Source organism: Tamandua tetradactyla, chromosome X, assembly GCF_023851605.1.
Source record: "Tamandua tetradactyla isolate mTamTet1 chromosome X, mTamTet1.pri, whole genome shotgun sequence".
Taxonomy (NCBI): domain Eukaryota; kingdom Metazoa; phylum Chordata; class Mammalia; order Pilosa; family Myrmecophagidae; genus Tamandua; species Tamandua tetradactyla.
This window is the reverse complement of record NC_135353.1, coordinates 22522301-22538775: the sequence shown is the minus strand read 5'-3', so window position 1 is coordinate 22538775 and position 16475 is coordinate 22522301. Positions and strand designations below refer to the sequence as shown.

At 37.6% G+C, this 16475-nt stretch overlaps 1 protein-coding gene and 1 pseudogene across 4 annotated transcripts in view; one reads left to right on the top strand and one right to left on the bottom strand.

Annotated features, from left to right (window-relative positions):
• ARHGEF6 (Rac/Cdc42 guanine nucleotide exchange factor 6) overlaps positions 1-16475 on the bottom strand; it is a 166260-nt gene that overhangs the window by 91220 nt on the left and 58565 nt on the right. For all 4 annotated transcript variants that reach the window (XM_077145354.1, XM_077145353.1, XM_077145355.1 and 1 more), the window contains one exon: positions 9530-9600. In XM_077145354.1, coding sequence (XP_077001469.1) covers positions 9530-9600 — 71 coding nt within the window. The remainder of the gene's footprint in view (positions 1-9529; positions 9601-16475) is intronic.
• Positions 14498-15701, top strand: LOC143670517 (6-pyruvoyl tetrahydrobiopterin synthase pseudogene; annotated as a pseudogene).

The window sequence follows — 16475 nt, the reverse complement described above, 5'->3', positions numbered from 1 at the left end:
TGAAGTCTGAGATGATGGTATGATAGCCCATGACAAACTCTGGGATCTGTCCTGTAACTACTTGAAAGAGTAGTCGAAGAGGTGAATAGTGCTTTGAAAACCATTGATTTTTTTCTTTCTTTGCTTTGTATATATGTTATATTACACAATAAAAAGGTCAATAAAAAAGTGATATCGTTGCAAGTTTTGCAGGTGGGAGAATGCTGAGTTTGCAAAACTAAAATGAAAAAGGTGATTAATAAAATCTTTTTCATTTAATTATGCAAAAAATGTCTGCTAAATGGCAATGTATTAGAGAGCTGCCCTTGCTGTGGTTTGTTTAGCAGAAATGCTCAGCAGAATGGATGCCTGGGATTCTTTCCCAAATTCACTTGGATTTTTAATGCTTTCCTCAGTCTCAAAAGACCAACCGATGAACTTCTGAGACTGGTTCTTTATTTTTCAGGTCACAGGGCATCTAATGCTGAAAGGATAAGAAGGAAAACACACAGAGAAGGCAATGTATTCCCAGACAGAGGGCTTCAGTGATGAGTCAGAAGGCAAGGAGTTTGGCAGGCCTACCAACTTCAGAGCAGTACAATTTGATCAAGAAGAAATCTATTCAATCTTACTAAAATAGACTGTGTCCAGATACTGCCTTTGCCTCCCTGATTCTGCCTTCACAAGGACAACTGGGCATCTTTTTGCTCAACTAAACTTTGCCTAGATTCAGAAAACAGATGGTGAGAGGCCACAGAAAAAGAGGCAAAGGCCTTTTGTACAGTCATCCTGGGCTATTGATTTTCCAGTAAAATAAATACTTCTTACATTTCCTGGAAAGCCTTTAGAGTGAGTTCATTTTTATAACTACATTTTCCAATGGGAAAAAGTCATGTAAGTATGAAGAAATTATTTTAAGATGCATAAATAAAGGCTGAAAATAGGGATATGTCCAATGATAAAGGTAGACGATAATGACCTCAGGAAACCTTAAGTCAAAGAAAAAATATCACAATTCAGGAATTCTAAGATAATCATATGTCTGTAAAAATGAGTTAAGGTTGATAAATTCCTTTGAGACTGAGAAACGCAATGCATTTTTGCATTTATGTCAAATTTGACTCATATACCAGTAGAGCTGCCTGTCAACATTCAAGCGCAATGATTGATTTCACATCCCCAGGTCCTCACCTTTCACAAAACAAACTGCACTATCCCCCAGTATCGACAGACAGACTCAGTAAATCCACAGTACCTCTAGCCCTTTGATAGAAGAGATGCATAGATGAGTAAAACAGAAAGTGGGCAGGTAAAAGAGAATAAGGGAATAGAGAAGAGAATATATAGATAAATGCATAAGGTAGTTTAAGTTAATGGATAAAAAAGATTGGGTGAGAATACAGAGTAGAAAAATTCAGAGTGGGAGTAAGTGGGTAGGGAGATGGATTGGAGAGAAAATGGGGATAAGTAGAAGGTGGGTGGCTACAGCAAGGATTAAAAGATGCTTCCTGGAATTTTTATGTGATTTAGCATGCCATGGTCTTCCTCTCACCTTTCCTACTGTATGTAAGTTCTTAAAAGACCCTTCCTAAAGGTATTCCCATAAGTTACTATAAAGCAGAAGAAAGGTAGAATAAAATAAATAATACTTGTCTCTACTGATTATTTTTTCCTATTTGGAAGTGAAGAAATATCTTCTCTCATTCTGAAGATAGATGCTTATCCCTAGAGGACTTCAATATCAGGATTACTGAGAATCTGTCCTATTTGTGGCAGTACTAAGGACAGCTTTATTACAGTGCGCTGCTATGGCTACAATGCGAAAAACAAACAAACAAAAACCTTACAAGGGGCATTTTAATGGGGGAAGAAGAGAGTGCAGTCTGCTCTATGACCTGCAGGGACTAATTGCAGGCATGGATATTCTCCCATAGGTAAATTTGTCATGAAGTTCCCTTGCCTGAATTCCCTTTCAACACTCCTCTTTTTATCTAAACTCTTCCCTTCCTCCAAGACACACCTTGAATCCTATCACCTCTATTTAACCTTTACCTTTATTCATTCTCAAACTTTAGTTTGGCGAGCATCAAAAGCAGCTGTGTGTGGCTGGGCATGGGGTGGGGGAAGGAAGTGCAAGAGTGTATGAGGGAGGGGGTTGTTTAGATGCTATTTCCTTGGACCTATGCCTGGAGATTCTGATTTAGTAGGACAGGTCTGAGGCCCAGATAGCTGCAGTTTTAACAAGTTCCCCAGGTGCTTTTGATGCCAGGGGTCACCCAACCACATTCTGAGAACTCATTTTAGGATACTTTGCAACTTTACATCATTTTCTGACATGGTTCATATGACTTTCTGTGGCTTATGTTAATATGTCTGTCCAGCCTTTCCAATGCATCCATGGGTTCCAAAAAGGCAAGAGCTAAGTACTACATACAAACTAAGCCTGACAACTAAGCTGCATAGATACCTTTTCCTGTTCTTTTTAAAACTTTTCATGGTACATAATACCAATTTACAATGGGAAAAGAAAATCAGCTAACAAAAGATTATTAGAAACATAACTAATAGAGAAATGAAATGTTTTTTTTCCTGTGGGAAGAGAAGTTTAGCAAAAGGCAGAGAATTTTGAGGACAATGAATGAGTCAAGGTTCAAGGTCAGCAAAATCCTCCTTTGGGCTGCCAGGTCCCTAAAAGAATGCTGAACTCCCAAGCCAGGAGTTGCCAAGCCTCGATTATATTGAGTATGTCTCATGGTAGGTGCAGGTCTGAACTGGGTGTCCAATGCCACCTTGGTTACACCAGAGAACTTAACATTTCAAATTGACTTTCTGCCAGAATTGCATCAAGGCCTGAATGGGGCTTAAGTGAGAAAACAACTGCTTGCAAACTTGAAAAGGACGAGAGAATGTGCATAACCTTGCAGATTCCAAGAGATCTCTACCCTGCACAAGTTTACAGGACCAAAGTGAACACCTGGACTAGCAAAGACTCACTGAATGGAAGACAGTAAGAGCGGGTCTAGCCAAACATAGGTAGAACATAGGTGTGAGCACCGAAAAATCTCCATGAAGAAGAAATAATGACAAATAGTTCCTGTTCTTATTTGAAAATAAAATGTACATATACATCAGTGTGTGTATGTATTTGAGACAAATGTGTAAATCTACATGTATAGATATCTACCTCAAAGAATTTTTGGCATGAGATTCCCCAAGATGTTGACAGCAATAATCTCTGACTGGTGGGATTACCAGTGACACAAGTGATATTTATTTTATTCTTTATATATTTTCTGTATTACCTGATTTTTAAAAAAATAATTATTTTATTATTAAATATATAATTAGGAAAAAGGATATTTCTGATTTTTAAAAAGTGGATTAAGAATAAGTCATTGGAGACTTCCAGGTCAAGACGGCAGCTTAACAACGTGTGCGTTTTAGTTTGTCCTCCAGAACAACTGCTAAATAACCAGAAACAGTACAGAACAGCTCCTGGGGCCACATCAGTGACCAGACACACAGCGTACCCCAGTCTGGACTAGCTGGACCGGCTGCGAGCACCCTCCAAAACCGTGAGTTCCCAAAGCTGCGGCGGCCAGCGCCCCTCCCCCATGGGCCGTTTCCCAGAGGGGAAAGGAAAGGACTTTACAGCAGCAGTGACTGGGCACAATCAAACGCCAATTGTGGAACTAATTAACAAATTCTGACTATTAAAAATAGGCCCCCAGCTTAGGTGAACCTGACCAAAGCGGAGGTTGCTCATTTTTGCCCCGGCACCAAGGGAGCAGGACTGACAGAAAAAGGGGGAAAAAAAAAGAAGGAAACAGGTTTTTGTGGCTGTGTATCTACAAAGGCTTGACTGCCTCTGGATACAGCGGCAGGACTTTTCAGGCTGCAACTGCCCCAGGCATAGGCAGAAGTGAGCTCTTTTGGGGGCTTATCTGGAGCCTGTGCCTTCCCCAGGGGAGGGGTGAAGGCCCACCCAGGTGGAATCCCTCCATCAAGGAATTCAGACACCAGTGCTTGGTAATTTGAAGCCATTAAAACCAGCCTACAACCTCTCCTCTGTCTCCAACAAACCCCCAGCCAAAGTTAAAGGTACCGCATCATCTTATGCTGGTGGAACCTGCAGTCAGACAAGCGCCACATACTGGGCAGGATAAGAAAAACAGAGTCCAGAGACTTCACAGGAAAGTCTTTCAACCTGCTGGGTCTCATGCTCAGGGAAAACCGATGCAGGTGACTCTTTCCTCCTGATAGGAGGTCAGTTTGGTCTGGGAAAATCTGGCTGGGGTCTATAATATCTAAGTAAACCCTCCTAAGTGTGTGTGGGGGAAAGGTACCACACAAGCAGGGCAAGAAACAAGAAAACAAGAACTGAAACATTCTCCTCTGTTAAACAAAACCTAAGCTAAAGGTTCAGATAAAGCTGAACAGAATGTCAAAGAACAGATAGACAACAAATTCATCCAGCAAGAAAACCCTAGATAAAAGAAGTGAAAGCAATCTCCAGAATAAACTAATTAAGGTAATTAAATGCCTAGACGCCAACAAAAAATAACAAACCACACTAAGGAAATTGAAGATATGACCCAGTCAAAGGAATAAACCAACAATTCAAATGACATACAGGAGCTGAAACAACTAATTCAGAATATACGAACAGACATGGAAAACCTCATCAAAAACCAAATCAATGAATTGAGGGAGGATATAAAAAAGGCAAGGAAGGAACAAAGAGAAGAAACTGAAAGTCTGAAAAAACAAATCACAGAACTTATGGGAAGGAAAGACACAGTAGAAGAGATGAAAAAAACAATGGAAACCTACAATGGTAGATTCCGAGAGGCAGAACATAGGATTAATGAACCGGAGGACAGAACATCTGAAATCCAACAAGAAACAGAAACTATAGGGAAAAAAATGGAAAAATATGAGCAGGGACTCAGGGAATTGAAAGACAATATGAAGCGCATGAATATACGTGTTGTGGGTGTCCCAGAAGGAGAAGAGAATGGAAAAGGAGGAGAAAAACTAATGGAGGAAATTATCACTGAAAATTTCCCAACTCTTATGAAAGACTTAAAATTACAGATCCAAGAAGTGCAGCATACCCCAAAGAGAACAGATCCAAATAGACATACTCCAAGACATTTAATAATCAGAATGTCCAAGGTGAAAGAGAAAGATGATCTTGAAAGCAGCAAGAGAAAAGCAATCCATCACATACAAGGGAAGCCCAATAAGACTATGCGCAGATCTCTCAGCAGAAACCATGGAGGCGAGAAGACAGTGGGGTAATATATTTAAATTATTAAAAGAGAAAAACTGCCAACCAAGAATTCTATATCCAGCAAAATTGTCCTTCAAAAATGAGGGAGAAATGAAAACATTTTCAGACAAAAAATCACTGAGAGAATTTCTGACCAAGAGACCAGCTCTGCAAGAAATACTAAAGGGAACACTAGAGACAGATACGAAGACAGAAGAGAGAGGTGTGGAGAAGAGTGTAGAAAGGAAGACTATGAGTAAAGGTAAAAGGAAGGAAAATTAGATATGACATATAAAATCCAGAAGGCAAAATAGTAGAAGAAAGTACTACCCATACAGTAATAACACTGAATGTTAATGGATTAAACTCTCCAATCAAAAGACATAGTCTGGCAGAATGGTTTAAAAAACAGGACCCATGTATATGCTGTCTCTACTCAAAGGTCACGAGGCCAAGGACACAAATGGACATTTACATGTTTATAGCAGCATTATTAACAATTACCAAGTGATGGAAACAGCCAAATGGTCCATCAACAGACAGTTGACTAAACAAACTGTGACATTTACATAAGATGGAATATTATGCAGCTGTAAGACAGAATAAAGTTATGAAGTATGTAACAACATGAATGGACCTTAAGGACATTATGCTGAGTGTGATTAGCCAGAAACAAAAGGACAAATACTGTATGGTCTCATTGACATGAACTGACGTTAGTGAATAAACTTAGAATATTCCCTTGGTAACAGAGACCATCAGGAGATAGAAATAGGGTGAGATATTGGGTAATTGGAGCTGAAGGGATACAGATTGTGTAACAGGACTGAATATAAAATCTCAGATATGGACAGCACAATACTACCTAACAGTAATGTAATTATGTTAAAACACTGAATGAACCTGCATGTGAGAATGATAGAGGGAGGAGGACTGGGGACATAAATGAAATCAGAAAGAAAGATAGATGGTAAAGATCGAGATGGTACAATCTAGGAATGCCTAGAGTGTATAATAATAGTGAAATGTACAATGTACAAATTTAAGAAATGTTTTTGCCTGAGGAAGAACAAAGGAATGTCATTATTGCAGGGTGTTGAAAATAGATGATAATTAATGCTTTAAAATGTCACCTTATGTGTGAGACTAAAGCAAAAAATGTTTATTTGTTACAAAATTTAGATTTTGACTAGAGCATTTCCTAATATAACTCATGTAGATAGTTTGAGTGAATGTCATAAGTACTTGGAATCTCAGGTAGCATATGAGATTTTGTTGGTTTGTCCAGAGTGATGCCCCGATGAATCCCAGAGTGATTTGACCAGTGACTGGAAAAGTATTTGCAAGCCCCCTTCGGGGAATGGTGAGAGTGGGGAGAAATTCAACTTCCCATGTTGAATTCTTGATATTCTCACAAGCAGTGTGGACAGCCAAAGCTATAGGCTGAGTCCCCAGGCTTGGGGTTTGTTCACATGAAACTTAAACCCACAAAGGGTAGGTCAAGTCTACTTAAAATTTAGGCCTAAGAGTCACCCCCAAGAGAGCCTCTTTCGTTGCTCAGATGTGGCCTCTCTCTCCAGCCAACACAACGAGCAGTCTCACCACCCTCCCCCTCTCTGCATGGGACATGACTCCCAGGGGTGTGGACCTTCCTGGCAACCTGGGACAGAGATCCTGGAATGAGCTGAGACTCAGCATCAAGGGACTGAGAAAAAACCCTAGAATGAGCTGAGAATTAACATCAAGGGATTGAGAGAACCTTCTCGACCAAACAGGGAAGAGTGAAATGAGACTAAGTGTCAATGGCTGAGAGATTCCAAACAGAGTTGAGAGGTTATCCTGGCAGTTATTCTTATGCATTAAGTAGATATCACCTTGTTGTTCAAGATGTAGTGGAGAGGCTGGAGGGAACTGCCTGAAAATGTAGAGCTGTGTTCCAGTAGCCATGTTTCTTGATGATGATTGAACAATGATATAGCTTTCACAATGAGACTCTGTGAATGTGAAAACCTTGTGTCTGATGCTCCTTTTAGCTACTATATCAGCAGAAGAGTAGAACATATGGAATAAAAATAAATAATAGGGGGAACAAATGCTAAAATAAATTTAGTTTGAAATGCTAGTGGTAAATGAAAGCGAGGGGTAAGGGGTATGGTATGTATAATCTTTTTTTTCTCTGTTATCGTTTTATTTCTTTTTCTGTTGTCTTTTTATTTCTTTTTCTAAATTGATGCAAATGTTCTAAGAAATGATGAATATGCAACTATGTGATGATATTAAGAATTACCGATTGTATATGTAGAATGGAATGATCTCTTAATGTTTTGTTTGTTAATTTTTTTAATTAATAAAAAAGTTGAAAAATAAAATTAAATTAAAAAAAAAGAAGCATATGGATATTCACACTAAATGGACTAAATAAACACTATAGTCTCGTGTCAAAAAAAAAAAGAAGAAGTCATTGGCATGCGTACAAATCTAGTGACAGAAAATGCCTGCAATTAAACACTCTTTGAGGAAAGAATTAATATATTAATTAATTAATATAAGATCAGATAGAGACACAGGACATCTTTTGGAGTCACTGCTACTAAGAATTTGCCTAAATACTCAAAAAAAGGTGAATTAAAAAAACAACAACCAACCAAAATCCCTTCATATCCATATCTACCTACAGAATAGCCAACTGGTCTCTATCAATAATTCAGTAGGATTCACCTCAAAGCTCTACAGTTCCTTCACAGGCCATCATAGGCTCCTCAAGACCTTCTATTGCCTTCATTAAATTTGAGGTTTGAGATACTGTTTCTCAAAATTTAAAATACATATATTTTTTTGACACAGTAATTTAACTTCTTGGAATCCACTACACAGATTTTTCTGTACCTGAGCGAAGTTATATGTATAAGGATGCTCAATATAGAATTGTTTATAATGGGAAGGGACTAGAACCAACACAGATTTATTCCAATAGGAGGTGGGCTATTCAAATTGCAGTACATGCAAAGTTTGTGTATACTGTGATGGGATTTACAAAAAAAAATCACAGAGAGTTGTCTGCCTTGGATAATCTTAATATCATTTTAAATTGGCAAAATCACAAAGGCAGAGAGAGATCCAAAGCAGAGTGAGGGAATTCTCCAGATCCACAGGGAGAAGAAGTTATGGTAACATTTGCCTCCACCATTTGTGGTCACCTGGAACCTAAAAGAAGGGGCTAGGAATGAAGAGGAGAAGGGAGCCTAGCTCTGTTGGGTAATATATTTAAACCTCAGAACCAGAAGAGAAAAAAATGCTTACAAAATAGTCTCCAATGATTACTGTGCATGATACCTATGAAGTTCTTTCTTGAATTTTCATACCACCTACGACTCATGTTATCATAATGAAGCAAATTCACTAAAGGGTGAAATTCCATTTTTTGAAACAAAACAAGATTCACATAATTGTATAAAGATGGTGAAAAAAAGAACCTGTTTATCCATACACAAAATGAAACAAGCATACACTACAAATACACATAGTACACTGAGTAAAAATTGAAGATTATTTCAGTAGAGGTGGGGCTGGGGGAAGATGAGGCTACCAGGCAGGGAAACTTTAAGATAATGATCACTTGACCTTTTCATTAGTATATGGGCCAAGTCTGGAAAGGAGACATGAGAAAAAGCAGAGAGCAGATTAAGGAGAATGATATAATTTCTTTTTTAAACAGGAACTTATTTTGAGTATTGCACAATCCCTATTTATAGCTAATATATTTTGACATATTCAAGCCAGAGCCATTTCATTCCTCCTTTACGCCAAAGAGCAGGCTTCCTTTTGGGTTCTCCTCAAGAACAAGGTTGGTATTATTCCAGAGGGTAGAAAAATAGCTTGATTCAAAAATAAAATTATAGAATGCAATCACTTTAAACTTATTGTATTACAGGGAATCCACTTTCAAATATTGGGGAAGGCTATGTCTAATTGCTGAAATTCCCCATAATCCTTACATAATAACCAATTTTTCTTTCCATGTCATTTAATAAGCATTGCTCTAAATCTCTGCACTATCACTGAATTTTTCAGTATGTTGGATGTAAAATTTCTAGACATCTGTAAAAGGCCTACAAGTAGAAGTGCTCCATTGTAATGTGTATGACATTAGACACTTCTAATGTAACTTTTTCCAGTTTCCCATTTGCGCCAACTCAAATACATCAGTGGTTTGATGAATGAAAAGGTTCCATGTAACAAGTCAAGAAAATTTTTGTTCATCATCTGAACACTTACCACAGTATAATAATTCTTGGTAAGTGGAGCAGTTTCAAATCCTTTGACAGCCTTGGGGGAGAGAGGTCTTTCTGAAAAAAAAACATTTAAATATTTTAATATCATCTCAAGTCTAAAATGAACACCTTTATTACACAATGTTAATTAATATCCTAAAAAGTTGGCCAAGTGGAAGGATCAATAGAAACATACATTCGTAAGCAAGTGAAACTATAATTTCACTGAACTATAGACAGTCAGATTTAGATCTCCTTGGGCTGGCACCAGGAATCGATCCCGGGTCTCCGGATTGGGAGGTGAGAGCTCTGCCACTGTGCCACCATTGCCGGCCCTATGTATCATTTTAATATCAGAACAATGTACTGTAAAATGTTTCCTTTCTTTTACAAAGTTAATCTTATTTATTAAACTCATGACCAAGAGTCATCCTAGGAATTTTTTTTCTTTTAAAAAACCACTTACCAAAAATACAAGGCAGTCAGGATAAATGTTAAACAATGCCACCACATAGTATCTGTCCTACCCTCATTTTCTTCTTTGATTCATTTTCTTCTATCTTTTAATTTTACCTTGTTATAGTATATGCTGCTTTAAAACCATTCTGAAGTATTATGAAGCATAAAAAAATCACATACTGATCAGACCTTGATTTTTCTTTTCTAAAAATATTTTCTAATTATTTCCATATACAAAATAAAAGAAAATCTGCCAATAATCTACTATCCACAGCTATCACCCTGAGTAACTATACTTTGAAGTGTGTCTTACCATTCTTTTTTTTTTTTTTTTGTATGCCGCATGGCAGGGTCACATTTCATTATTTTCCATGTGAGTATCCTGTTATTGCAGCACCATTTGTTGGATTTTTGTTTGTTGGGTTGGTTTTTGTTTGTTTGTTGTTTTTGTTTTTGGAAGTGCATGCACAAGAAACTGAACTCGGGTCTCCTGCATGGCAGGAGAGAATTCCACTACTGAACTACCCGTGCTCCCCCTTCTTATTCTTTTTCATATATGTATTTGGGAACACACACACACACACACACATGGCCCTTCTTTACAGTTTTCTGTATTAGGAATTCTCCTATTACAGCATTATTTCATGAATATTTCTGATTTAGCACTAATTTTTAGTTACTGTATTAATATCCTTTATAGTTTGGGCACTTATAACACTAAGATACTTTATTTTATCATCTCATCAAAATGAGCTGATCTTCTCATTTTGCAGATATGCTCACAGTAGGGAAAAGAGGTGAATTCACTTACCTAAGGGCATGAAACTAGGAAATGGCAGAGCCAAGCTTCAAGCCCAGGCAGATCTTGACAAAAGCCTCCTGACCCATATGATGCTCAGAGATTAAAGCTATTAAAGGACTTGGATGATGGAGATTTGAGCAGGAATTAGTTTGATCTAGAATGATCAGAAAAGATCTTACAGTCAGGTGGTACTTGATCTGGTCTTGGATGTTGGATGGACCCCAAACAGACAGAGGATAGTAAATAGCCTCCTAGGCAGAGAGAATTTCAAAAGCATAACTATAGAAAATGCAATGTCCATGGTCATTCTTTTTCTGTTAGTGAGCCATCCAGCTCAGTTAGGCTGGGAAGAATGGAAATAAGGCAAAAGACAACAATGAAGGCCAATTCTGTCACTCCCCAGTGATGACACATGGGTCATGGTCAATCCCTGGAAGCTTTATGCTACTTTAAGATCTACCTGGCATTTTCACAAGGCTTTACTGAGAAAACTGGACCAATGTAGAGCCACTCTACCTATTACTTGAGAAAAGTGGCAAAGCCAGGACTTGAACCCACAAATTATGCTGCCAATCCTTGTGTTCTTTCCAGTATTTCATGGTACTACATTCTTAGACTACTCCAAATTGGCAATTACCAAATTCTTTCCGTCCTTTTTCTTGGGGGGGGGGTGCAGTTTTCTACAATGTAATTATAATGGTTCTAATTGGAACTCACAATTGTTCTGCGCAATTATGATATAAACTGGTAATGATGATAATGAAATTTTAGAGATACCAGCAAGAGGTGGTCACTTTTTTTTTCTTTTTTCATTTTTTCTATTGCCTTTTTTTATTTCTTCATTATTTGTTTTTTCTTTTCTTTTCTTTTTTTATTTTTTTGTTGATGTGATTACCTTCTGCACACAAAGCCAAATGGAAGGGTAAACAGTAATGGAGAATCTTCCAAGACAGAAGAGAAAAAAGGCAACAGAAATCGGTGATTATAATTGAAACAAAATGTCACCTATGTAAAATAGAAATGAGGAGAAACATGAATTAAAGAAGAAACAGTAGCTGCCTTAGATATTCCTGAAATGGCTAAACACAACTCAAAAAGAGATGGTTCCAGTTCCATTTCACAAGATGCTCCAGGGTACTGTTTGCCCACAGAATCTTTGAATGACTAGAAAAAAAAACTGGGAGAATCATTTTCCTCAATACTGAGGGAACAACTAAAGGGTTGCAGTAACAGGGTGAGTGCCAAATCAAGAAAACACAGCTTTAAAATGGTATAAAGTATAATTTGTAATGTATACAACAAAATGAGGGGGTATGAAACACTGTATGTGCATGCTATTGAAGTTAAGTTGGTAGCAAATCAAATGCAATTGTTATAGATTTAGGATGTTACATTTAAGTCCCATGCTAACCTCAAGGAAAATATATGAAAAATACATGAGGAAGGAAATGAGAAAGATTTCAAAATAATACACTACAAGAAGTCATATTTACATGAAAATATGCATTAATGGAAAAATTGAGGGACAAAATGATATAAAATGTACAAAGACCAAATAAGAAAATGGCAGAAGAAAGTTTTGTATTATTGGTAGTTAATTTAAATATAAATGAATTAAACTCTTCAGACAAAAAGTAAAGATTAGCAGAATGGCTGATAAAAGCATAACCAAACAACAAGTGGTTTACAAGAAACTCACCTTAAATTCAAAGCCACAAGTAGATTGAAAATGAAAGGGTGGAAAAATATATAACATGCACATATTAACCAAAAGTGAGCTGGGGTAGCCATAGTAAAATCAGACAAAATGGACTTTAAGTCAAAAGCTGTTACAAGGGACAAAGGTGACTATACACTGATAAAGGAGTCAATAAAACAAGAAGACATAGCAATTATAAATGTATAGGCACCTAACGAAATAGATCCAAAATATATGAAGGGCATATTGACAAATTTGAAGGGAGAAATAAATGATTCAATATTATTAGTTGGAAGCTTCAATATACTACATTCAATGATGGATATAACATTAATACAGAATATCAATAAGGAAATATAAGACTTGAATGACATTATAAACCAATTAGACCTAACAGACATATATAGAACACTTTACCCAACAGCAACATTATACATGCTTCTCCAGTACAAGTCAGTTTTTCTCCAAGAAGGCCATATTTAAGTCACAAAACCAATCTCAATAAATTTTAGAATATTGACATCCTATAATGTATCTCCTCCAACCACAATGGAATGAAGCTAGAAATTAGTAATAGAGGGATAACTGAAAAATTCACAAATGTGGAAAATAAGCAAAAGTCTTAAACAACTTATAGGTTATAGAAAAAATCACAGGAGAAATTAGGAAATATCTTGAGGTGAATGAAGACAAAACCACCAAAATTTATACGATGCAGCAAAGACAGTACTGAGAGGGAAATTTATAGTTCTTACATATTAAAAAAATAAAGTGTCAAATAAGAAACTTAACCACACAACTGGAGGATCTAGAAAAAGAAGAGCAAACTAAACCCAAAATGAGTAGATGGAAAGAAGAAAAACCAAAGCAGAGAAAATCAACAGGGAATTCATTAAAAATAGAGAGGGGAGCCAAGATGACAGCTTAGCGAGGAGTGCAATTTAGTTTGTCCTCCAGAGCAGCTAGTAAATAGCCAGGAACAGTACAGAACAAAGGCTGGGCCATATGAGTAACCAGACACACACTGTACACCAGGCTGGACCAGCTGTGAGCCCACCCAGAACCGTGAGTCCACAAAGCCACGGCAGTTGGCAGCCCTCCCCCACAGGCTGCTTTCTAGAGGGGGAAGGAAAGGGACTTTACTAGCAGCAAGGGGCTGAGCTCTTCCAAGCTACAATTTGTGGAATTAATTAACAAATTCTGACTACTAAAAATAGGCCCCCAGCTCAGCTGAACCTCGTGTAAAAGCTGAGGTTGCTGGTTTTTTCTCCAGTGCAGAGTGGGCAGGACTGACTGAAAAAGAAAAAAACAACACAGGTTTTTTTGGATTGGACAGCACAAAATACTTGAAAGGGTCTGGGCCCTGAAGGAAAGGAGGGGGCACATAGGACCTGAAGATACACAGAGCAATGTACCAACTTAAGCTCTTGATTGGCAAACACCAGGAATGGGGGTCCTGCTCTGAAAATAATATTTTTTTCTCTTCTTTTTTGTAGCTGTGTTTCTACATCTTGGCTGCTCTTTGGTTACACCTGCAAGGCTTCTCAGGCTCCAAATGATCCAGGCAAGGGTGAAATTAAGCTTGTCTGAGAGCTTGTCTGCATGCTGTGCCTTCCCCAAGAGAGGGGTGGGGCCCAGATCAGGTGGAATCCCTCCCTCAAGGAATTCAGACCCCACATTCTGGAAAACTAAAGCGACTGAAGACAGCATACAACCTCTTCTCTGTCTTGACCACACCCCCAGTAGGGAGTCTGATGAAGTTAAAGGTACCACATTTATGCTGGTGGGACCTGCAGGCAATCAAGCACCACATACTGGGCAGGAGAGCAAAAACACAGAGTCTAGAGGCTTTATAGGAAAGTCCTTCAAACTGCTGGGTCTCACCCTCAGGGAAAACTGACGCAGGTGACTCCTGCTGAGAGGAGGCCACTTTGGTCTGGGAAAATCTGACTGCGGTCTGTAATAAGTAGACCCTCCTAAGGGGAAAAAAAAAAAGGCACCAGACTGCGCAATCTCGGACGGCGGTGCTTTCTTCCAGCTATCCGCGGGCCCTGGGGAAGAGGGCGTGCTGAGGCGCCCGGGCTTGGAAGACCATGAGCACGGCGAACTCGGGCAGTGGGCACCGTGCACAGGTGTCCCGTCTCGTCTCCTTCAGCGCGAGCCATCGGCTCCACAGCAAATCTCTGAGTAACGAAGAAAACTTGAAACTGTTTGGGAAATGCAACAGTCCAAATGGCCATGGGCATAATTACAAACTTGTGGTGACAGTACATGGAGAAATTGATCCTGTTACAGGGATGGTTATGAACTTGACTGACCTCAAAGAATATATGGAAGAGGTAATTATGAAGCCCCTTGATCATAAGAATCTGGATCTGGATGTTCCATATTTCACTGATGTCGTGAGCACGACAGAAAATGTGGCCGTATATATCTGGGAAAACCTTCAGAAATTTCTTCCTGTGGGAGTTCTTTATAAAGTAAAAGTATATGAAACTGACAATAATATTGTAGTCTATAAAGGAAAATAGATCTTAGGGTTAGCATTGTAGAAAAACCTTAATTTCTTTATATATTTGAAAAAGATCTTTATCCCTTCAGAGTATTAAGGAGTCATCACACAATCGTACCTCCACATTGTCTTCTGGAGTGCCTGGTTATTGTAACACCTGTTTTAAATTTAAATCTTTTTTTAAGCCAAATTTGTAATATATCCTCAAAATTACTCAGAGAATCTTTTATTTATGGATTATAAGTCACTTCATTTTCAGCAAAATGTTGTGGTATAGAATTATTTGAAAACCAAGAAGATATATTTTTGTTGCTGTTTATTCCATTATCTCATAATGGATACCCATTTTTTTCTTGGTATATACAAATGGTAAAAATGTTTATAAGATTTACAATAGGTGACTCTTACAAAAAATAAAATACAGGTGGCCACAAAGTCTGGAAACATACATGATATAATATTTTTTAATAGAGTGAACTCCCTTGATTACTTCTCAGGTATGCTAAAGGTACAAGTTTATTCAGTGAAAATTAGAGACAAATCATCTAAGGCAATGCATTGTAGATGTATATTTAAGGATTGATGGAAATGCTTCTTTATCGCACATTATTCATTGCAATTTTGTACAGCTTACTGAAGTTTGAATTGTTAGTGAGGAAAATACATTGAATATAGCATGTATTATCAGTAAACTGTTTATTATGTATTTGGTCTGTGTTTTCAGACTTTATGGCCATCTGAACGATTTTAATTCAGAAGACTGAAAAATAATCACTCATTTTAAACCTTGTTAAAATAGCATGGAAAGGATATATTATTCTGTATAAAACATTTCTTACATGTACTTTTTCCTAATTGATCCCATTAAACTTACCTGCATAAGTTGAATAAAAATAAAAAAATAAAAATAAATTTTAAAAAAAGGCACCATACAGGCAGAGCAAGAAACAAGAAAACAAGAACTGAAAAATTATGATCTGTTAAACAAAACCTAACCTACAGGTCTAGAATAAGCTGAACTGAATGTCAAAGAACAGACAGACAACAAATTCATCTGGCAAGAAAATACTTGGTAAAAAAAAAAAAAGTGAGGGCAGGCCACTGTGGCTCAGCAGGTAAGAACGCTTGCCTGCCATGCCCGAGGACCCAAGTTTGATTCCCAGTGACTGCCCATGTAAAAAAAAAAAGAAAAAGTGAAAACAATCTCCAGAATAAAGTAACTAAGGAAACTAAATGCTTAGACACCAGCAAAAAATAACTAATCATACAAGGAAAACTGAAGATATGGCCCAGTTAAAGGAACAAACCAACAATTCAAATGAGATACAGGAGTTAAAACAATTAATTCAGAATGTTCAAACAGACATGGAAAACCTCATTAAAAATCAAATCTATGAACTGAGGGACAATACAAAGAATGCAAGGGATGAAAAAAAGTAGAAATCAAAAGTCTGAACAAACAAATCACAGAACTTATG